Here is a 21,557-nt window from a genome sequence, read left to right as displayed (position 1 = left end):
TACCAAATTACATGGAATGGAAATACTTAATAACCTTTGTTCTTAAGGCATAAAGTGGTCACTTAGGGCAAATGTGAATTGTGCTTTGCAATACTTCTAAGATAAAGACACAGACACATTTTTAGGGAGAAGAGGAGTCTTAGGATCTTATGCTCTTTTTAGAATAAAATTCTTGGGGCTTACTCTTTAATTGCACTACTCCTGGGGAGCCATCATGAAACAAAGCTTATTCTTGATAAAGGTTTCATATAAAGTTAGACAATTTTAGTGTGAAGCCCTTTAAAAGTCATTTTCTTATGATTTAATATTACCAAATATACACACTTTAAAATTCCTAATTTAAAGTTGCTTTAAACTACAATGCATTAACAAGGTCTTTTGGATAATCAGTGGAAGAAAAGTTTGCCCATGTTTCTTGTATTTATGCTGATTATCTAACAGACCATTTAAAAACAAATAAACATTATTTCAGGTATCTTGGTGGTTCACTTCTGAACAGTTAGATTATATGTTTAATTCAATTCTGTTACTAAAACGATGAGTTCTTAGAATCTATGAATACTTAACTGTGTCCTTACATCAACTCTTTGGTAGTGGCACAGTCTTGATGTAAATCATTGGATTATGAAGAATAAATAGATTTTACAGATCATCTGATCCAACTCTTTCATTTCACCAATCGACACTAAGGCTCAGAGAAGTGACTTATGCAAGGTTACAAAGTCAAAAAGTGGTAAAGCTATGCTTAGATCCCAGGTTTCCAGCTCCTATTCTAAAAGAGCCTTCATGCGAATGCACTAAAATGCTACAGTATACTTAACCATAAGGCTCTGAATTGCTTCCTTAGGCCACTAACTGACCAAGAGAATGAACTGGCCTCAGGGAGAAGAAAGCCCAGTGATTCTTGGCAGTAATCAAACAGAGAGTTTTACAAAGGGTCACAAAGACTGTGAAGGCTCAAGCAACTATTCTGAATGGCTGGCCAATTTTAATTATTTCAGGTTGATTTATTTAATGTCCCCCAGAAACAGAGAAATGTTCAATTTGGGCTGCTTTATAGAATATTTAGTGTTTAAACACTGAACTCAGAAACAGTTGATTGCTCTGCTGATCTTGAATAAACCACAGGAAGAAACTATAATAACTGTGAAGCTTAAGAAAATGCATAACCTACTTAAACACATATATTGTGGTAGAAAAGAAAAGTGGATATCACATGTATTGTGTTTAAATAGTAGAAGAATTACGAGAAAACCTGAAACTGTCCGTTTTATTTCTCTAATCTTAAGTGTTACATACAACTTGCAGAGTAAACTAAATCTTCAAATAAACCTTTCAAGTACACAACACAATAGACAATTCTTATCTGAAATTATTTTCTGGAATTTACAAGTTAACATGTTCACTACTGTGCTCAGCTTAGAGGTGTACTTCTTGAATTATACACAAATAATCACATATGTGGTTTCAGTGGGAAAATATTTTTCGTATTTCACTGGAAATTGCTATAAATACAACCTGTCTACTATAATTGAAGTTACAGAGGACTTCAATTTAAGAAAATTTGGTTATTATATCCTAGTCAGTATCACCTATAACATGAACTGGAGTCAAATCTAAAATTTAAAATGGTCCAGACTGGCTGGGTGCGGAGGCTCATGCCTATAATCTTAGCACTTTAGGAGGCTGAGGCGGGCAGATCACCTGAGGTCGGGAGTTCAGGACCAGCCTGACCAACATGGAGAAACCTCGTCTCTACTAAAAATACAAAATTAGCTGGGCATGGTGGTGCATGCCTGTGATCCAGCTACTTGGGAGGGTAAGGCAGAAGAGCTTGAACCCAGGAGTCGGAGACTGTGGTGAGTTGAGATTACGCTATTGCATTCCAGCATGGACAACAAGAGCAAAACTCCTTCTCAAAATAAATAAATAAAATAAAATGGTCATGCTGGGAAGATGGCCGCCTAAGAACAGCTCAGGACTTCAGCTCCCAGTGAAAGTGCAGAGGGTGAGTGGACGCCGCATTTCCAGACGAACTCTTATTGCCCACAGACCAGGAGATACCCAGGCAGAGGGGTCGCCAGCGTCGCAGTCCCAGCCGGTGCGGCTGTTTTGGCTCCCGCGGGGCTGATTCCGCCTGCGCGGCTGCTGTGACAACTCCCTGTTGCTGCGGTTCTCCGTACAAAAGCCAATGGTCTGGGAGCCCTCTTAGCTGGCGAGCAGAGCCCTGAGACGGCAGAATAGCCCATTCATCTGAAATAGCGAGTCAGGCCAGGAGATTCCTAGGGAAAAAATCCGCCAGGAGCCGGCGCCGCAGTTCGAGCGGACTCCGTGAGTCGCAGCACGGGAGATCCCGGCGCCTTTTCAACAAGCGACCGGAACGCGGGGTCGTTCAACTTAAAAGAAAAGACTCTGAGTCAGGGAGCCAGGTGATCAGGCTCGGTTGGTCCCACCCCTCCACCCCCAACAACAACCAAAACAAAAACAGTAATTGGAAACCCTCTGGGTTGAGCCCTTCAAACCAAGCACAGCTGAACCAGGACGGTCCCGCTCCGTGGGGGAGGGGCTTCCGCCATTACTGAGACTCTCCACCACTACGTAGGCAGGCTGCCGTTGCCGAGGCAACCTGCCACAACAGAGAGAGTCCAACACAACAGAGGCGGGGCCACCATTGCGAGACAGTTCTAACTACGCCCATATAAAAAGGACTACAGGGAAGAGCTCAGGGCAGCTGGGCGGAGCCCACAGCAGCTCAGCAAAGCCCCTGCGGACAGGCAGAGGCTAGGCATGCTGCTACCTGGACGGGTCAGACCTGAAAGAAAAATCAAAAAAGGCAGTAGTGCAACGGAAACTCATAAAGCTCCAACTCCCTGGGACAGAGACAGACAACAGGTGGATAAACCCACAAAAATGGGAAGAAATCAGCGCAAAAAGGATGAAAACTCCCGAAACCAGAACACCTCTCCTCCTAAAAGTGATCACAACTCCTCACCAGCAAGGGAACCAGACCGGATGGAGAAGGAGGGTGATGAAATGACAGAATCAGACTTCAGAAGGTGGGTAGTAAGAAACTACAATGAGCTAAAAGAACATGTTCTAACCCATCGCAAAGAAAATAGGAACCTTGAAAAAAGATTGGACGAACTGCTGACGAGAATGGACAGCATAGAGAGGAGTGTAAGTGAATTGATGGAGCTGAAAAACGCAACACAAGAACTTCGTGAAGCATGCACAAGCTTCAACAGCCGAATTGACCAAGCAGAAGAAAGGATATCAGAGGTCGAAGATCAACTCAATGAAATAAAAAGAGAAGGCAAGAACAGAGAAAAAAGCGCAAAAAGGAATGAACAAAATCTTCAAGAAATGTGGGACTATGTGAAAAGACCTAATCTACGTCTGATAGGTGTACCTGAATGTGATGAAGAGAATGAATCCAAGCTGGAAAATACTCTTCAGGATATTATCCAGGAAAACTTCCCTAACCTAGCAAGGCAGACCAATATTCAAATCCAGGAAATACAGAGAACACCACAGAGATATTCCTCAAGAAGAGCAACCCCAAGGCACATAATCGTCAGATTCACCAGGGTTGAAATGAAAGAGAAAATGCTAAGGGCAGCCAGAGAGAAAGGTCGGGTTACCCACAAAGGGAAGCCCATTAGACTCACAGCAGATCTCTCAGCAGAAACCCTACAAGCCAGAAGAGATTGGGGGCCAATATTCAACATCCTTAAAGAAAAGAACTTTCAACCCAGAATCTCCTATCCAGCCAAACTAAGCTTCATAAGTGAAGGAAAAATAAAATCCTTTGTGAACAAGCAAGCACTCAGAGATTTCATCACCACCAAACCTGCTCTACAAGAACTCCTGAAAGAGGCTCTACACATATAAAGGAACAACCAGTACCAGCCACTCCAAAAACACACCAAATGGTAAAAAAGCATCAACACAATCAAGAATCTGCATCAACTAACCAACAAAACAGCCAGGTAGCATCAAAATGACAGCATCAAATTCACACATAACAATACTATCCCTAAATGTCAATGGACTAAATGCCCCAATCAAAAGACACAGACTGGCAAATTGGATAAAAAGCCAAAACCCATCAGTGTGCTGTATCCAGGAAACCCATCTTACATGCAAGGATACACAAAGGCTCAAAATAAAGGGATGGAGGAAGATCTACCAAGCAAATGGAGAGCAAAAAAAGGCAGGAGTTGCAATTCTCATCTCTGATAAAATAGACTTTAAAGCAACAAAGATCAAAAGAGACAAAGAAGGACATTACATAATGGTAAAAGGATCACTGCAACAAGAAGAGCTAACGATCCTAAATATATATGCACCCAATACAGGAGCACCCAGATACATAAGGCAAGTTCTTAATGACTTACAAAGAGACTTAGACTCCCACACAATAATAGTGGGAGACTTTAACACCCCATTGTCAATATTAGACAGATCAACCAGACAGAAAATCAACAAGGATATCCAGGACCTGAATACAGACCTGGAACAAGCAAACCTAATAGACATTTACAGAACTCTCCACCCCAAATCCACAGAATATACATTCTTCTCAGCACCACATCACACCTACTCTAAAATTGACCACATAATTGGCAATAAATCACTCCTCAGCAAATGCAAAAGAACAGAAATCATAACAAACAGTCTCTCAGACCACAGTGCAATCGAGTTAGAACTCAGAATGCAGAAACTAACTCAGAACTGCACAGCTTCATGGAAACTGAACAACTTGCTCTTGAATGTTGGCTGGATAAACAATGAAATGAAGGCAGAAATAAAGATGTTCTTTGAAACCAATGAGAACGAAGACACAACATACCAGAACCTCTGGGACACATTTAAAGCAGTCTCTAGAGGAAAATATATAGCAATGAGTGCCCACATGAGAAGAAAGGAGAGGTCTAAAATTGACACTCTATCATCAAAATTGAAAGAGCTAGAGAAGCAAGATCAAAAAAACTCAAAACCTAGCAGAAGACAGGAAATAACTAAGATCAGAGCAGAACTGAAGGAAATAGAGACACAAAAAACTCTTCAAAAAATCAATTAATCCAGGAGCTGGTTTTTTGAAAAGATCAACAAAATAGACAGACCACTAGCCAGATTAATAAAAAAAGAAAAGAGAGAATAACCAAATTGATGCAATAAAAAACGATAAAGGGGATATCACCACAGATTCCACAGAAATCCAAACCATCATCAGAGATTATTACAAACAACTCTATGCACATAAACTAGTAAACCTGGAAGAAATGGATAAATTCCTGGACACCTGCAACCTCCCAAGCCTAAACCTGGAAGAAGCCGAAACCCTGAATAGACCAATAACATGGTCTGAAGTCGAGGCAGCAATAAAGAGCCTACCACCCAAAAAAAGCCCAGGTCCAGATGGGTTCACAGCTGAATTCTACCAGACATACAAGGAGGAGCTGATACCATTCCTTCTGAAACTATTCCAGACAATCCAAAAAGAGGGAATCCTTCCCAAATCATTTTACGAGACAAACATCATCCTGATACCAAAACCCGGCAGAGACTCAACAAGAAAAGAAAATTTCAGGCCAATATCCATGATGAACATAGATGCAAAAATCTTCAATAAAATACTGGCAAACCGATTGCAACAGCATATCAAAAAGCTCATCCACCGTGATCAAGTAGGATTCATCCCGGGGATGCAAGGCTGGTTCAACATACGCAAGTCCATAAACGTAATTCACCACATAAACAGAACCAAAGACAAAAACCACATGATTATCTCAATTGATGCAGAGAAGGCTTTTGACAAAATTCAACAACCCTTTATGCTAAAAACCCTCAATAAACTAGGTATTGACGGAACGTATCTCAAAACAATAAAAGCTATTTACGACAAACCAACAGCCAATATCATACTGAATGGGCAAAAACTGGAAGCATTCCCTTTGAAATCTGGCACTAGACAAGGATGCCCTCTCTCACCACTCCTATTCAATATAGTACTGGAAGTTCTAGCCAGAGCAATCAGGCAAGAAAAAGAAATAAAGGGTATCCAAATTGGAAAGGAGGAAATCAAATTGTCTCTATTTGCAGATGACATGATTGTATATCTGGAAGACCCCATCATCTCAGCCCAAAATCTCCTGAAACTGATAAACAACTTCAGCAAAGTCTCAGGATACAAAATCAACGTGCAAAAATCACAAGCATTCCTATACACCAGTAATAGACTTCAAGAGAGCCAAATCAAGAACGAACTGCCATTCACAATTGCTACAAAGAGAATAAAGTACCTAGGAATACAACTAACAAGGAACGTAAAGGACCTCTTCAAGGAGAACTACAAGCCATTGCTCAACGAAATAAGAGAGGATACAAACAGATGGAGAAACATTCCATGTTCATGGTTAGGAAGAATCAACATCGTGAAAATGGCCATACTGCCCAAAGTAATTTACAGATTCAACGCTATTCCCATCAAGCTACCAATGACCTTCTTCACAGAACTGGAGAAAAACACCTTAAACTTCATATGGAACCAAAAGAGAGCCCGCATAGCCAAGTCAATTCTAAGCAAAAAGAACAAAGCAGGAGGCATCACACTACTGGACTTCAAACTATACTACAAGGCTACAGTAATCAAAACAGCATGGTACTGGTACCAAAACAGAGATATAGACCAATGGAACAGAACAGAGGCCTCAGAGGAAATACAACATACCCACAACCATCTGATCTTCGACAAACCTGACAAAAACAAGCAATGGGGAAAGGACTCCCTGTTTAATAAATGGTGTTGGGAAAACTGGCTAGCCATGTGCAGAAAGCAGAAACAGGACCCCTTCCTGACACCTTACACCAAAATTAACTCCAGATGGATTAAAGACTTAAACATCAGACCTAATACCATAAAAACCTTACAAGAAAATCTAGGCAAAACCATTCAGGACATAGGTGTAGGCAAGGACTTCATGACCAAAACGCCAAAAGCAATGGCAACAAAAGCCAAAATAGACAAATGGGACCTAATCAAACTCCACAGCTTCTGCACGGCAAAAGAAACAGTCAGTAGAGTGAATCGGCAACCAACAGAATGGGAAAAAATTTTTGCAGTCTACCCATCTGACAAGGGGCTGATATCCAGAATTTACAAAGAACTAAAGCAGATCTACAAGAAAAAAACAAACAAGCCCATTCAAAAATGGGCGAAGGATATGAACAGATACTTTACAAAAGAAGACATACAGGAGGCCAACAAACATATGAAAAAATGCTCATCATCACTGGTCATCAGAGAAATGCAAATCAAAACCACATTGAGATACCATCTCACACCAGTTAGAATGGCGATCATTAAAAAATCGGGAAACAACAGATGCTGGAGAGGATGTGGAGAAATAGGAACACTTTTACACTGTTGGTGGGAATGTAAATTAATTCAACCATTGTGGAAGACAGTGTGGCGATTCCTCAAGGACCTAAAAATAGAAATCCCATTTGACCCAGCAATCCCATTACTGGGTATATATCCAAAGGATTATAAATCATTCTACTACAAGGACACGTGCACACGAATGTTCATTGCAGCACTGTTTACAATAGCAAAGACCTGGAACCAACCCAAATGCCCAACGATGATAGACTGGATAGGGAAAATGTGGTACATATACACCATGGAATATTACGCAGCCATCAAAAACGATGAGTTCACGTCCTTTGTAGGGACATGGATGAACCTGGAAACCATCATTCTCAGCAAACTGACACAAGAGCAGAAAATCAAACACCGTATATTCTCGCTCATAGGCGGGTGTTGAACAATGAGAACACATGGACACAGGGAGGGGAGCACTACACACTGGGGTCCGTTGGGGGGAAATGGGGGAGGGGCGGGGGGGTGGGGAGGTGGGAAGAGATAGCATGGGGAGAAATGACAGATACAGGTGAGGGGACGGAAGGCAGCAAAGCACACTGCCATGTGTGTACCTATGCATCAATCTTGCATGTTCATCACATGTACCCCAAAACCTAAAATGCAATAAAAAAAATAAATTATAAAAAAAAAATAAATAAAAATAAAATAAAATAAAATAAAATGGTCCAGATATGGTGGCTCACACCTATAATCCCAGCCCTTTGGGAAGTTGAGGTGGGCAGATTGCTTGAGCCCAGGAGTTCAAGACCAGCCTGGGCAATATGGTAAAACTTCATCTCTACAAAAAATACAAAAATTAGCTGGGTAAGGTGACACGTATCTGTAGTCCCAGCTACCCAAGAGGCTGAGGTGGGAGGATCACCTGAGCCACAGAGGTTGAGGCTGCGGTGAGATGAGATTGTGCCATTGCACTCCAGCCTGCATGATGGAGTGAGACCCTGTCTCAAACAAAAACAAAAACCCCAACAAACAAACAAAAATATAAAATTAAAATTGTGCATTAGTACATTATAAGAAGCATACAATGCATAAGAACCAAATTTACTTTAATAATATAGATATTAAAAATTTTAAATAGAAAAATAAATTACTAAAGCCTGATATTCAAAAATTTCACAGCCAAAAAATCATATATGTATATGTACTAAATCCACAATTACATTAGAAAAAGCATGTTAAAATCTTCTTACTCATTTTTCTTTAAAGATATAAATACTTTATTAATATGTGATAACTTTTCTTCATAATTTATGTGCCTAGGTTATAGAAAACATATTTCTCACAAAATTATATGATATAAAGCATGAATAAAAACTCTCCAGTCTTTATTTTATAAATCACACTAAATCAGCAGGAAATCCCCTGGGTAAATAAACTGATTATCAAATATCACTTTAGGCTCATCCAATTGTCAATTTTAATTAACCAATTATTACATATTTGAAATTCCTCTATTTACTAACATAACAGTTGATCTTGGGGAAAGTCTCAGTTCCAGTTTTACAGTAGGTAATTTACATAACTTCTCTTAGACGTGATGAAACCTATATTAAGCGACAATATCCAATTTACATACCATGACCCGGTACTGTATTAGATTATGAAAAAGCCTGTGGAATTGACAGTAGTTCTCCATCTCTGACTGCTGTTGTGAGGGAATTTTTATGCCAGGAAAATGACTTTAAAGTTCTCTGATATTAAGGAAATTTGAACTGTTTTGTGTACCACACTAATGTGATCATACTTGGTTATCTCTGAAAGTTCTCTTGCCTCTTTATTTCCACATTCATCATTTTAGATTAGGAACAGTGCTTGAGTTGATAAAGTTCCTGCCATCATATTTATGTTGATGTTCCCATAATTTCTCTACTAAGAGTAAATCTGGCATAAACTAAAAAATACATTTTGAACAGAATGAATACATGTTTGAGATGAATATGTTATGCATCTACTACATGAAAGGAATAAGATCATCTGAAATTATCATAGAATCATCGTAAAACACTTGGAAAATCCATGATGTTTTATTGGGTGCTCAGATGATGCTCAATATTCATTAAGTTGCTCACAAAATTCAGTACATTTTTAAACAGTCAAATCAGAAAGAAAATATTGTTCTTCCCACTACTGATTCAAAAACCTCAGAATATAAGTAACCTCCATTCAAAATTCTTTCTACTGTAGAAAGTCAATTCAAAAGTGGTCAAATAGTTAACCAAACAGCTGAGCTTAAGAAAGAGAATAACTTCAAAATATGCAACCAGCAGTTTTTATTTTATTGATGAGAAAGCCTAGTCTTACCTGAGTATGGGAAGGTGGTAAGCCTTTTCGGCCATATACTCCGATCAATGCATCCTTCTGAAGAGAGATATTGAATTTAAGAAACTGTGGCTGATCAATAAAGAGCTGTGATCTCCAGAAGATCCCAGGAGGAACCTCTTGAATTGCTCTTCGGCCAATATCAAGTTCTCCGGAATCTATGGTGTTATTTTCTGGTGTAAATCCACCTAATTTTCCTGAATGTAAGAGATCCATTGATGAAGAAAAAAAAATTCTTTTTAAACAGAACAAAAATGGTTTTAAAACTTTTTGAAACAGTTATTTTTACTAAATGCTCAAGCCATTTCATCTGATAAAGTACTCTGATAAAATTTTCACTGTAAAAGCTTCCATTGTTAGATATTGGTATTTTACTAATTATTGTTTAGTTAATAAGATATTTAAGTTAAAATCCTTTAGACTTCACCCAAGGTATACCTGTTACTAAAGCTGTTTTCACACTGACAGTCTTTCTGTTCACTTAAAAAATAATTATTTTACGATTATGTGTCTTGCTATCTCTTGGGAGAGATTAGGTCTGGTACTTATCAGTCATTCTAAACATACTATAACACAGAAAAGTGTAAATTAAGGCAAATGAATTGTGGAGATTTCTAAATCAATCCTTAAGCAAACGGTAAGACCAATCAATGGCTCAGATTCAGGTAGTTCTATCTAAACTATGTATTAGGATGAATGAAAAACATCAGATGCTGGCAGAGAGGTAGGGAAGGGGCTGGGGACATTGTGAGGGGAAAGGAAGGAGGGGTAAGCTTAAGTGCTCACATGGTTTTTGATGTAGGCTGTTGTACCCTTTCCTCTTTGTTTGGACCCCCATTTCAAACTTACTTGCAGCCTCAGTGGACATACGTTCCTCCTGACTACACTGATCTTTGATCCATAGAAACAAAACCTCCTTGCTCCCTGGATCTCTGCCACCTGTTAAGAGACACCCTCTCTTCTCTTCCTGCATGGCTTCCTTCTAGAAAACAGATCCAAGAATCCTCTTTTTGGTACGGTGTTCCCCCTTTCCACTTTTGCCAAGGTTCTTTCTCAGTTATTCTGATGGGGGTCATGATAGAAGTTGTGCAATTTGCCGTAAGTGGAAATACAACCACACTGTCTCTTATGCAGATGGGTCCGTGAAGGCTGAGGCACAGAATGAAACTGGTCAAATGATCTTCTATCAATTCAGCCTTTTTACAGTGATGACACCAGGAGAGTGAGGGGGGAGGAACACTTGAGCTCGGGAGTTAAAGTTCAGCCTGGGCAACATAGTGAGACCCCCGCCTCTTAAAAAAAAAAGTGGCAACAATGTTGGCTTACTACCAACTTTGTCTTTTTTTTTTTTGAGACGGAGTTTCGCTCTTGTTACCCAGGCTGGAGTGCAATGGCGCGATCTCGGCTCACCGCAACCTCCGCCTCCTGGGTTCAGGCAATTCTCCTGCCTCAGCCTCCTGAGTAACTGGGATTACAGGCATGCGCCACCATGCCCAGCTAATGTTTTGTATTTTTAGTAGAGACGGGGTTTTACCATGTTGACCAGGATGGTCTCGATCTCTTGACCTTGTGATCCACCCGCCGTGGCCTCCCAAAGTGCTGGGATTACAGGCTTGAGCCACCGCGCCTGGCCTTGTCTTTTTTTTTAAACATTAAACTGTTAATTCAAAATGTAGAGGATGCAATTTTAAGTCTGAGAGCTGTAAACTATCTTATCTTAGTGATGGAGGAGAGAGTCTTCTGACTATCTTGAAGAGTCACTAGTTTAACACTGAGTTCATTTTTACTGAGAGTTTGCTAGGGGCAGAATGTAGGTGATTTAAAAAAGTATAAACCAGAGAGTAGAATCTTAGAGATGATCTAATGTGACTTCCACAGCTTCCACCATCAAGTAGTAATTACCTGGCTGGGAGACAACACCCACAAACTGATAAATTAAGTGAGACCCTAAAGCAACATATGAATAGAGGTCAGAGAAAGGCACTGTCACTGCAGGGGGGAGGTTGAGAGATTTCACAGGAGTTAAGTTTTTGTGGTAAACTTTGAGGGACAGGTAGGATACAGTTTCTGAGCTGGGATAAACATCACCATCACAAGCATGGCAGTAGAACTTGACAGGTGTTAGGCTGATGCTCAACAGAGAAATTCATCTGGCCAGAAAAGAAGACAAAGAAAACTGGTTTTGGAGTCAGACAAACCTGGGTTTGAATCCTGGCTCTGCCAACAATTAGCTGTGTGACCTTAAGGAAGTTACTAAGCCTCGTCTAGAAAAGAGTAATGTAATCACTGCACTGTTAAAAGGATTACATGAGGTTTGACACATCTAGTGCAGGTTGCAATGTTTGGCTCTCAGGAGGTATTGAATGGATTTTTCACAGGAGTGATGGGGGATAGGGTTGGGAAGGGAAATGGGATCCGTTTGTGGAGGGTCTTGAATACTAGGTTAAAGAATATAGTCTTTATACTTTATGCTAGTGTTTTTTTTTTGTATTTTTACTCTATCAAAGAGTGTTATTACACCTTTTCCCTGAAGATGTGTATATTTATTAGCATTCTGTTGCTATGCATGTCATTTATGGTATGTTTTTAAAATAGATACTTGAAGATTTATTATGAGTAAATTGCATTGCAATGCCACAAACACACTTATTCTTGTGTGGTGGTGGGGTGTGTGCATAACCAAGAGAAACAGAATTGAAGATTACTAAGAAACATGACCTGCAATCACAGACCCAGTTTATGGATGGTAGGATCTGCAGCAATTCACAAAAAATTCACACTTACAGATAAATGTGGGGTTCGAGGGAGAGTATATGTTAGAATTGCTTTCCACCTGGACTACTACAGCCTACAGGACACATGTACCGTCAGTTGCAAAGGACAGCTATAGCTAAATGGAGACCCATTAAAGGTTCTGAGCAGGCTAAACGTGAAATGCAATCACTGTTTCAAGCGCGTTACTGTGCAGTAACTGTGGGAAGCCTGGAAATGGAGAGATGAGTGGGGACACAGTTGCAATAACCCAGGCATGAGGCCGAAGAGGGTTGTACAAGGAAACTCAATAAAAAGGTATTACTTATAATCTCACTTCCTCTCTTCTTTACCAGTGTTCACAATCACGCCCGCTATCAGGTCTATTTTTCTTGAACCAATTCAGTAATACAAAATGATCTTAGGAATAAAATTTCCACACTGAGTTATAGTAGTCCTTGTAGTTTTTCACGCATCAACTCTTAGATTATAAACTGTGCACAACTCATAGGACTCAAAATATTTTACTATAATAATACTTGTTCATTTCAGCAAAATTAGAACATACAAATAAAAAGAGAAAAAATATATAACATTACTACTCAGAGATTATTTTGCTTTCTATCTAAACAGACATCTTGCTTTCCTCAGAAATTTTTAAATATTTGAGACCAGTTTCTACTTTGCATTTAGGAAGCTTCTGCAAAGGAACCTGCATTTGTTATCAAGTAGTTTTTATTGAGAAGATTCAGGGGAGAAAGAAATAGAAACTATTCTTTACTGAGAGCCTAAAATATGACAAGTAGTTTCATCTATGAGGTTGGTGTCATTTTGAGATGAGGAAACTAAGGCTCAGACAAGTAACCAATGTGGTCAAAGTGAGTGGGGGAGTCACGACTGAAATCAAGGGCTGCAGAATTCCAATGTCATCTGTTGTATAATCTTCAACAAAATCTTTGCTTTTTATTAAAACAAATATATTATTTTAAATTACTAAGTTTTAAATTTATTTGTCTCTTTCATATAAAATCAGATATATTAAGTCACTGAACCACCCTAGAGGATATACTTACGATTTCAGAACATAAATATATACTTATAAGTTTTATACTAACAAAACTTATAAAACTGCCATGGATACTATAACGTAATATTCTTTGTAATTTGTGGTAAGTTCCTCAGAAGTCTTTGTCTTTTGGTTAACTTCTACATGAAACTAATTTTCAAATACTGAGTAGAGTAGCTGTTCTTTTCCCCTCTAAGATCTGCTAGTACACATATCATATTTTAATACGGATATAATTTATATTTAGACTCATTCATCAAGTTTATACATTTCTAAGGCTATTATGCTTGATTATCATTAACAAGTTCTGTCTACTATCTGAAGCATGTATCATTTAATCTACTCTCTTGTGTTGACCCTACTGCTGCTCTTGATGGTTTTCTGAGTTTTAACAGCATAACTGTGCATTGAATACTGTTAAGTGTAAATTTCTAAACTGGTGCTAATTTCAGATTTTTTTCCAAAACTTGCATTTACCCAAAACATTAGCTGTGGTAATGGTAACCAAGTTCAGATTTCTAGGGTTTCGGGTTTCAGTATGTCAAAGCAGTTTAATAAGCTAGGTATTCTTGCCCTGTTGCCTTCTCCACATATTAACTTTGAGGGGTTAAAATCTTTCTCATGGAAATGTTAGGTGGATATATTGTTGTGTTGAGAAGTATATTAATTCTCCTATTAGTCCCATACATAGCGAATTTAACGGGTGGTTCTTTTTCAGAAAAAGAGGGTTCTTTATTTGTAAAACAAAAGAACCAAGAGCGTACTTGAATGGGATAGTAGTAGTTGTGATGATCTTTTTTGCCTTCTGTAATGAAAAAAACTTAATTAATTGTAACACCATAGAATCTGAGAGTTCAAGTATCCATGGGGGTTACTGAGTCCAGGGATATTTAAACAAGGGTAGTTATATCCTAGGAAACATTAAGACTTTTCAATAAGGAAAGGGGTAGGAAATTAATTTCTATTAATAGAACCTCAATAACATTCACATGTTGACTTTCTTTATGAAAGAAAGGCATACCTTTCACATACCCAAAATATTACTATGACTCATTGTCTTGGAGCATAAAACTTCCAGTGTGCCAAAGAAAGGCAAAATTAAAAGTATTTTTATTGGTGAAGCCTCCTTTATTTAACCCAAGGTAGAGCTATATAAACCCAAGGTGGGCTTCAGAGACTTTTCCTCCTTAATATATTTCCATTAACAGCAAAATGTGGGGTTAAAAATGGGTATTCAGAACTGGCATGTTTTGATGTCAAATATATCGAGAGAGAGAGAGAACCTTTTTAATGACCTTGTCACCCAGCCCAACCATTGTCAAAGAATGCTTTTCAACTGTAGAAGAGTTTCATGACAATCAGATAAGAAATGTGAAATGTAGTGATGCTTTATTTATTCCAATTGTCAAGCTCAGGACAAAGATTTGTGCTTTATCTTGCTACCTATCTACCTAGAGCAGGGATTCAGAACTGAATGGTTCTAACAAAATGGAGATTAATTTATTTGAACTGAAAAAGTAAGTCAGACTTTTTCTGACAAGAGATAAATTTGGGCCGGGTGCAGTGGCTCATGCCTGTAATCCCAGTACTTTGGGAGGCCAAGGCAGGTGGATCATGTGGTCAGGAGTTTGAGACTGGCCTGGCTAAGATGGTGAAACCCCGTCTCTACTAAAAATACAGAAATTAGCTGGGTGTGGTGGCAGGTGCCTGTAATTCCAACTACTCAGGAGGCTGAAGCAGGAGAATCACTGGAATCCAGGAGGTAGAGGTTGCAGTGATCCCAGATCACACCACTGCACTCTAGCCTGGGCAACAGAGCAAGACTCTGTCTCAAACAAACAAACAAAAACAGGTAAATTTGATTCTGATGAGTAGTGGCTCTGACGATGAAATTATATAGTGGGTATTTCCCATAAATTAAATGAGCTAATGGAATAGATATATTTAAAGTATATATCTACAGACATACATGTTGCACATTATTTTCCAGACCACCACAATAAAGCAGATATCTCAATAAAGCGAATCACACAGATTTTTTGGTTTACCAGTGCATATAAAAGTTATGTTTACACTATATTGCAGTCTATTAAGTGTGCGATAGCATTCCTTTGTCACCACAATAAAGCAGATATCTCAATAAAGCGAATTACACAGATTTTTTGGTTTACCAGTGCATATAAAAGTTATGTTTACACTATACTGCAGTCGATTAAGTGTGCGATAACATTCCTTTGTTTGTCACCCAGGCTGGAGTGCAGTGGCCCAATCTCAGCTCACTGCAGCATCGATCTCCCTGGGTTCAGGTGATCCACCTACCTCATCTTCCCAAGTACCTGGGATTACAGGCACACAGCACCAAGTCCAGCTAATTTTTTTTTTTTTTTTTTTTTTTTTGTAGAAACAGGGTTTCAGCATGTTGCCTAGGCTGGTCTCAAACTCTTGGACTCAAGTGATCCACCCAGCCTAGGCCACCCAAAATGCTGGAATTACAGGCATGAGCCACTGCAGCCAGCCAATTGGTTTCTACAAAGCAATTTATCACCTTAATTTAAAAATATTTTATTGCTAAAAAATGCTAACGATCATCTGATCAAGCCATAATCTTTTCGCTGGTGGAGGATCTTGCCTCAGTGTAGATGGCGGCTGACTAATCAAGCTGGTAGTTGCTGAAGGTTGGGGTGTCTGTGGCAATTTCTTAAAATAAGACAATAATTAAGTTTGTCACATTGATTGACTCTTCCTTTCATGAAAGATTTCTCTGAAGGATGTGACGCTATTTGGTATCTTTTTATCCACAGCAGAACTTTCAGAATTGGAGTCAACCCTCTCAAACCCTGCCACTGCTTTATCAACTAAGTTTATGATATTCTACATCCTTTGTCATTATTTCAATGATGTTCACAGCTTCTTCACCAGGAGTAAATTCTATCTCAAATATCCATTTTCTTCGCTCATCCATAAAAAGCAACTCCTCATCCATTAAAGTTTCACTATGACATTGCAGCAATTCAGTCACATCTTCGGGCTCTGCTTCTAATTCTAGTTTTCTTGCTATTTCTACCAGATCTGCAATTACTTCCGCCACTGAAGTTTGATCCCTTGAATTCATCTATGAGGGTTGGAATCGACTTCCAAACTCTTGTTAATGTTGATGTTTTGACCTCTTCCCATGAATCATAAATGTTTTTAATAGCATCTAGAATCCTAAATCCTTTCCATAAAGTTTTTAATTGACTTTGCCCAGATCTATCACAGGAATCACTATTATGATAGCCTTACAAAATGCACTGCTTAAATGTGACTTGAAAGTTGACGTTACCCTTGATCCATGGGCTGCAGAACAGATGTTGTGTTAGCAGGCATGAAAACGTTAACCTCCTCATACATCTCCATCAGAGCTCTTGGGGTGATAGGTACACTGTCAGTGAGAAGTAGTATTTTGAAAGCAATCTTTTGCTGTGAGCAGTAGATCTTAACAGTGGGCTTAAAATATTTACTAATCATGTTATAAACAGATGTGCTGTCATCCAGGGTTTATTGTTTCATTTATAGAGCACAGGCAGGGTAGATTTAGCATAATTCTTAGGGGCCCTAAGATTTTAGGAATGGTAGATAAGCATGGGCTTCAACTTCAACTCACCAGTTGCATTACTCCCTGACAGAGTCAGCCTGTCCTTGGAAGCTTTGAAGCCAGACCTTGACTTCTTTCTAGCTATGAAAATCCTAGATGGCATCTTCTTCCAGTATAAAGCTCTTTCATCTACACTGAAAATCTGTTCTTTAGTGTAGCCACATTCATCAATGATCTTAGCCAGATCTTTTGGATAACTTGCTGCAGGTTCCACATCAGTGCTTGCTGCTTCACCTTGCATTTTTATGTTGCAGAGATGATTTATTTCCTTAAACCTCATGAATCGATCTTTGCTAACTTCAAACTTCATTCTGCAGCTTCCTCACCTCTCTCGCCTTCACAGAATTGAAGAGAGCCTTGCTCTGGAGTAGGCTTTAGCTTAAAAGAATGTTATATCTGGTTTGGTCTTCTATCCAGGCCACTCAAATGTTCTCTTTATCAGTAATAAGGCTGTTCTGCTTTTTTAAATCATTCATGTGCTCACTGGAGTCATGCTTTTATAATTGCCTTTAAAAACTTTTCCTTTGCACTCATCAACCTGGCCAACTGTTTAGTGCAGGAGGCATAGCTTTCAGCCTGTCTCATCTTTTGTCATGCCTTCCCCACTAAGTTTAATCATTTATAGCTTTTGACTTAAACCGAGAGATGTGTGATTCTTCCTTTCACTTGAATACTTAGAGGCCACTGTAGTTATTGATTGGCCTAATTTCAATACTGTTGTGTCTCAGGAAATAAGGAGGCCCAAGGAGAGAAAGATGGTGGGGATGCTGGTCACGGAGCAGTGAGAACACACACATTTATTAAGTTCGCTGTCTTATGTGGGTGTGGTTTTTGGCATCCCAAAATGATTATAAGAGTAACATCAAAAATCACTGATCAAAGGTACTGTAACAGATCTGATAATAAATAAAAAGCCTGAAATACTGTGACAATTACCAAAACGCAATACAGAGACATGAAGTGAGCAATGCTATTGGGAAAATGGTGCCAACAGACTTGCTTGACGCAGGGCTGCCACAAACACCCAGTTTGTAAAAAAAAAAAAAAAAAACGCAGTATCTGCAAGGTACGGTAAAGTGTGATATAATGATCTTCCTGTAATACGATGAAAGCATTATAAAATTTTCATATCAAAAGTGAATTAATATGAACAACAGTTCCATTTTCCACCCCATTCTGAGTATATCAAACTAAACAAAGTACCACTAAGTAGGAAAATAACAGTTAAAATTAGCAGTATTTTGCTAAGCCTTAGTAAAGTCTTTTTTGGTATCCTACACAGAAACTGGGTAAAGGATTAGTTCTAAAAACAGTGTAATAAATCTTTTTCAAAGTAGGTAGTTGCTGATTCTTTGCTTTCAGTAACACTAGAAGAGAAACATGATAGATCTGCAGCTTATAGGCTATTCAACATATTTTTTAGAAATAGATCACAATGTGATTTTTGACATACGACTAATAAGAATGTCAAATAATTGAACAACATCACTTAAAAAAATCCTTCCACTGTCATTTACTTATTTTGTAGCAAGATTTCTTTTGTTTATATTCATAAGAAAGGAAAACAAGATTAGAATTAAAACTGAATTTTGTTTTATCCCTGTAAGGAATATTCAACTATGAATATATAAACTATTTGAAAAAGGTCCCCATTCATCTCAGAGAGGTATATTCAAGACATTTTCACTTTTTATCTTTCATATTATCAAAATGTTTAACACATTTATATTTCAGTACATTTTCACTTTTTATATTTCAAATTATCAAAATGTTCAACACATATAATAATTAGGTTGTTTTCAGTCAAATGTGTACAACTAATCATTGTAAGCATTATTCAATATAGGAAAAAAACAGGTTTTTAAAAACATTATATGATCTCAAAAAATGAAAAAATAATTTAAATTTGTGGAGCCATTTTAAGGAGTCACAAAAACAAAATATTTTGAAGCTCACTCATCTATTCCAGCTTTTCCCACGAAATATGAATCTCATCTTTAAAGTGCCTGTCAACTTCCATTTGCTTCAAGTTATTACACTATTTAGAATGAATTTATCTTGAATTAGTCGTAGAATGTGTCTTTTCTAAAAGGTAGTTGCAGACCTGACCTCTCATTCTAATCAGTGATGTAGAGATAGATATAAGGACATCACTGATTTTTCTCTGCAAAATCCACTGAAAGGGCAGCTTAGATTAGTATAGCCTTTCTGGGTAAGACTCTAGTTTGAATATCAGGGGACTAGGGTTTTGTGAAGGGGCTTTGTCTTGAACTTCTGCACGGCTGCTTTCCAAGCCACAGCCCTTCTCTCATTTGACCAAGTCAACTGTGTTCATTCCTGTTAGCATTTCCAAATGCTCCTTATTGATGGTAAACTCACCTGGAAGTCAGTGAGCCATTAACACAGTTTGATAAACTTGTAAATACTTGTACATCCTTTTCCTCTGAAGCTCATCAGTCCTCTTAACATAAAAGCCTGGACACAGAAGTCTTTCATCATGTCCTGAATTCCAGAAAACTTTGGCTTCAGAAGAAATAAAAAAAGAAGGCCAGTTCTAGGGCTCTCTATCCTCCCTTACTGAGATCACTACATCCATAAAGCCCTAGACCCTGAACCTGGGAATGATCATAGGAAACACTAAGGTTGTCTGTAGGTTTTACTAAAAGAAAAAGGAGGAAAACTGGAGGAAAAAATAGAGACAGGGCAACAGAGTGCCCTGTAGTTATTCTAAACTCAAAGCTTGGGGGTTAGGAATCAAACCAATTAAAGCCTTCACAGTAAGAGTGAAATGTACCACGTCTTCAAACACAATAGGGTATCATCTTGAAGGTTTTTTTTTCAACATGTCCTGTTGTGCCTGAATGTGGGAGCCACTAGCAGTCTTTTCACCTCCTAACAGTGATTTTTTTTTCTTTCATCAGTAAGTATGTGTCACAACAGTCTTAATGTCTTAAAATACAGTTGTCAGGATGTGAAAACATAGAGACCACATATGCAAAGCTATTGTTATTCCTCTCCTTCTTATGTGATACCCAGTTCATAGGAAAACACATCAGTGAAGTGACATTTTTTCAGATAATGCCTTTTAAAAAGCACTTTGAACTGAAAAACATTTTATAAATAATAGTTTACCATCCATAGATGCTATAAGGACAAAACAGAAGATTTAAAGTCATATTGGTAATTAGGAGATTTGAAGAATCTGTTTGAAAATTATTTTGCGATATTGGAAAATCAGTGAAAATTAAAAAATGCTAAGTTTTCAGCCATACATATCATGAATTTGCCACCTGCCTATGATGTGAGTAAACAAGCCTATAATGACAGAAATGGAAAGGCAGAAAAGAAGTTCACTGTCAAAGTCTAACTGCAATTGTTGCAGAAGGTAAATGATAATATCATCTTAAATCCTACAGAGGCACTAATAATTAAGACGTCAAGAAGCAAGGTTAAGCATTTATAGACAATCAATAGCCCACCTTCCAATTCTGTGACCTAACCTTGGATTCATACCCTGACTTTGAGATCTCTGAGAGAACATATCTTTTTATAAACAACCACATGCCATAATTTAGTATTGTGGATACAGTGTTATATCACAAGCTAAGTGAAATAAGACATAACTACTTTGCAAACATAGTTTAATGGACAAAATCAATATAGCATCTAATTAAGGAACTATTACACATCGTAATAATACAAATACTACGAACGATATTGACCAAAACTCAGTGCCCTTGCAGCCATCAGCTCCATTTCTCTAATTCACAGGTAATCTTTAACCTGCTATAAAATCTAACTCCCTAAAGTTGTCTAGTGCTTGAGAAACTTGATACACGATGATCACAAATGTAAAATTTAAAAGCAACTGGAATTGTTTTGTTTGAGCACAAATCATATGCATATATACTCACACACACCTATTTGTAGTTTTTCAATTTGTACCCATACAAAAAGAGTTCTTTTGATTGGAGACGTCACTTACACGGAGACTACAGTGACGCCACAGTTAAATTAACTGAAATGGTGTAGCCTTTTACTTTAGTCTTTATTATCCTAAGCTAAAATCTGGAATTTGTCTTATTGCCCCTTTAGAAATACAGCTGGTGTTGAAATGTTCTGTCTGGGTACACTCCACTCTTCCCTAAGGAATATTTTCTAATTCATTGTAATAACTCGCTCGATTTCTGACTAGCCTAGAATTCATATGCTCTGGAAACAACAGCTATGACCACCTTGCTTTTACTGCTATTTCCCCAGATGCTTTCTCAGTGAATGGCACATAGTAAATGCTCATTAAATAAATGTAAAATGAATGAATTCTATACATTCAAAAAAAG

The 21,557-nt window shown here is 38.2% G+C and overlaps 1 protein-coding gene across 19 annotated transcripts in view; it reads right to left on the bottom strand.

The window, feature by feature from the left end:
• Window positions 1-21,557, bottom strand: part of TENM3 (teneurin transmembrane protein 3) — a 2,726,163-nt gene that overhangs the window by 119,925 nt on the left and 2,584,681 nt on the right. For all 19 annotated transcript variants that reach the window (XM_074396661.1, XM_074396660.1, XM_074396665.1 and 16 more), the window contains one exon: window positions 9,749-9,963. In XM_074396661.1, coding sequence (XP_074252762.1) covers window positions 9,749-9,963 — 215 coding nt within the window. The remainder of the gene's footprint in view (window positions 1-9,748; window positions 9,964-21,557) is intronic.

This window comes from Saimiri boliviensis, chromosome 3 (assembly GCF_048565385.1).
Source record: "Saimiri boliviensis isolate mSaiBol1 chromosome 3, mSaiBol1.pri, whole genome shotgun sequence".
NCBI lineage: Eukaryota > Metazoa > Chordata > Mammalia > Primates > Cebidae > Saimiri > Saimiri boliviensis.
The sequence above is the reverse complement of the archived record's forward strand: the minus strand, read 5'-3'. Positions and strand labels throughout refer to the sequence as shown.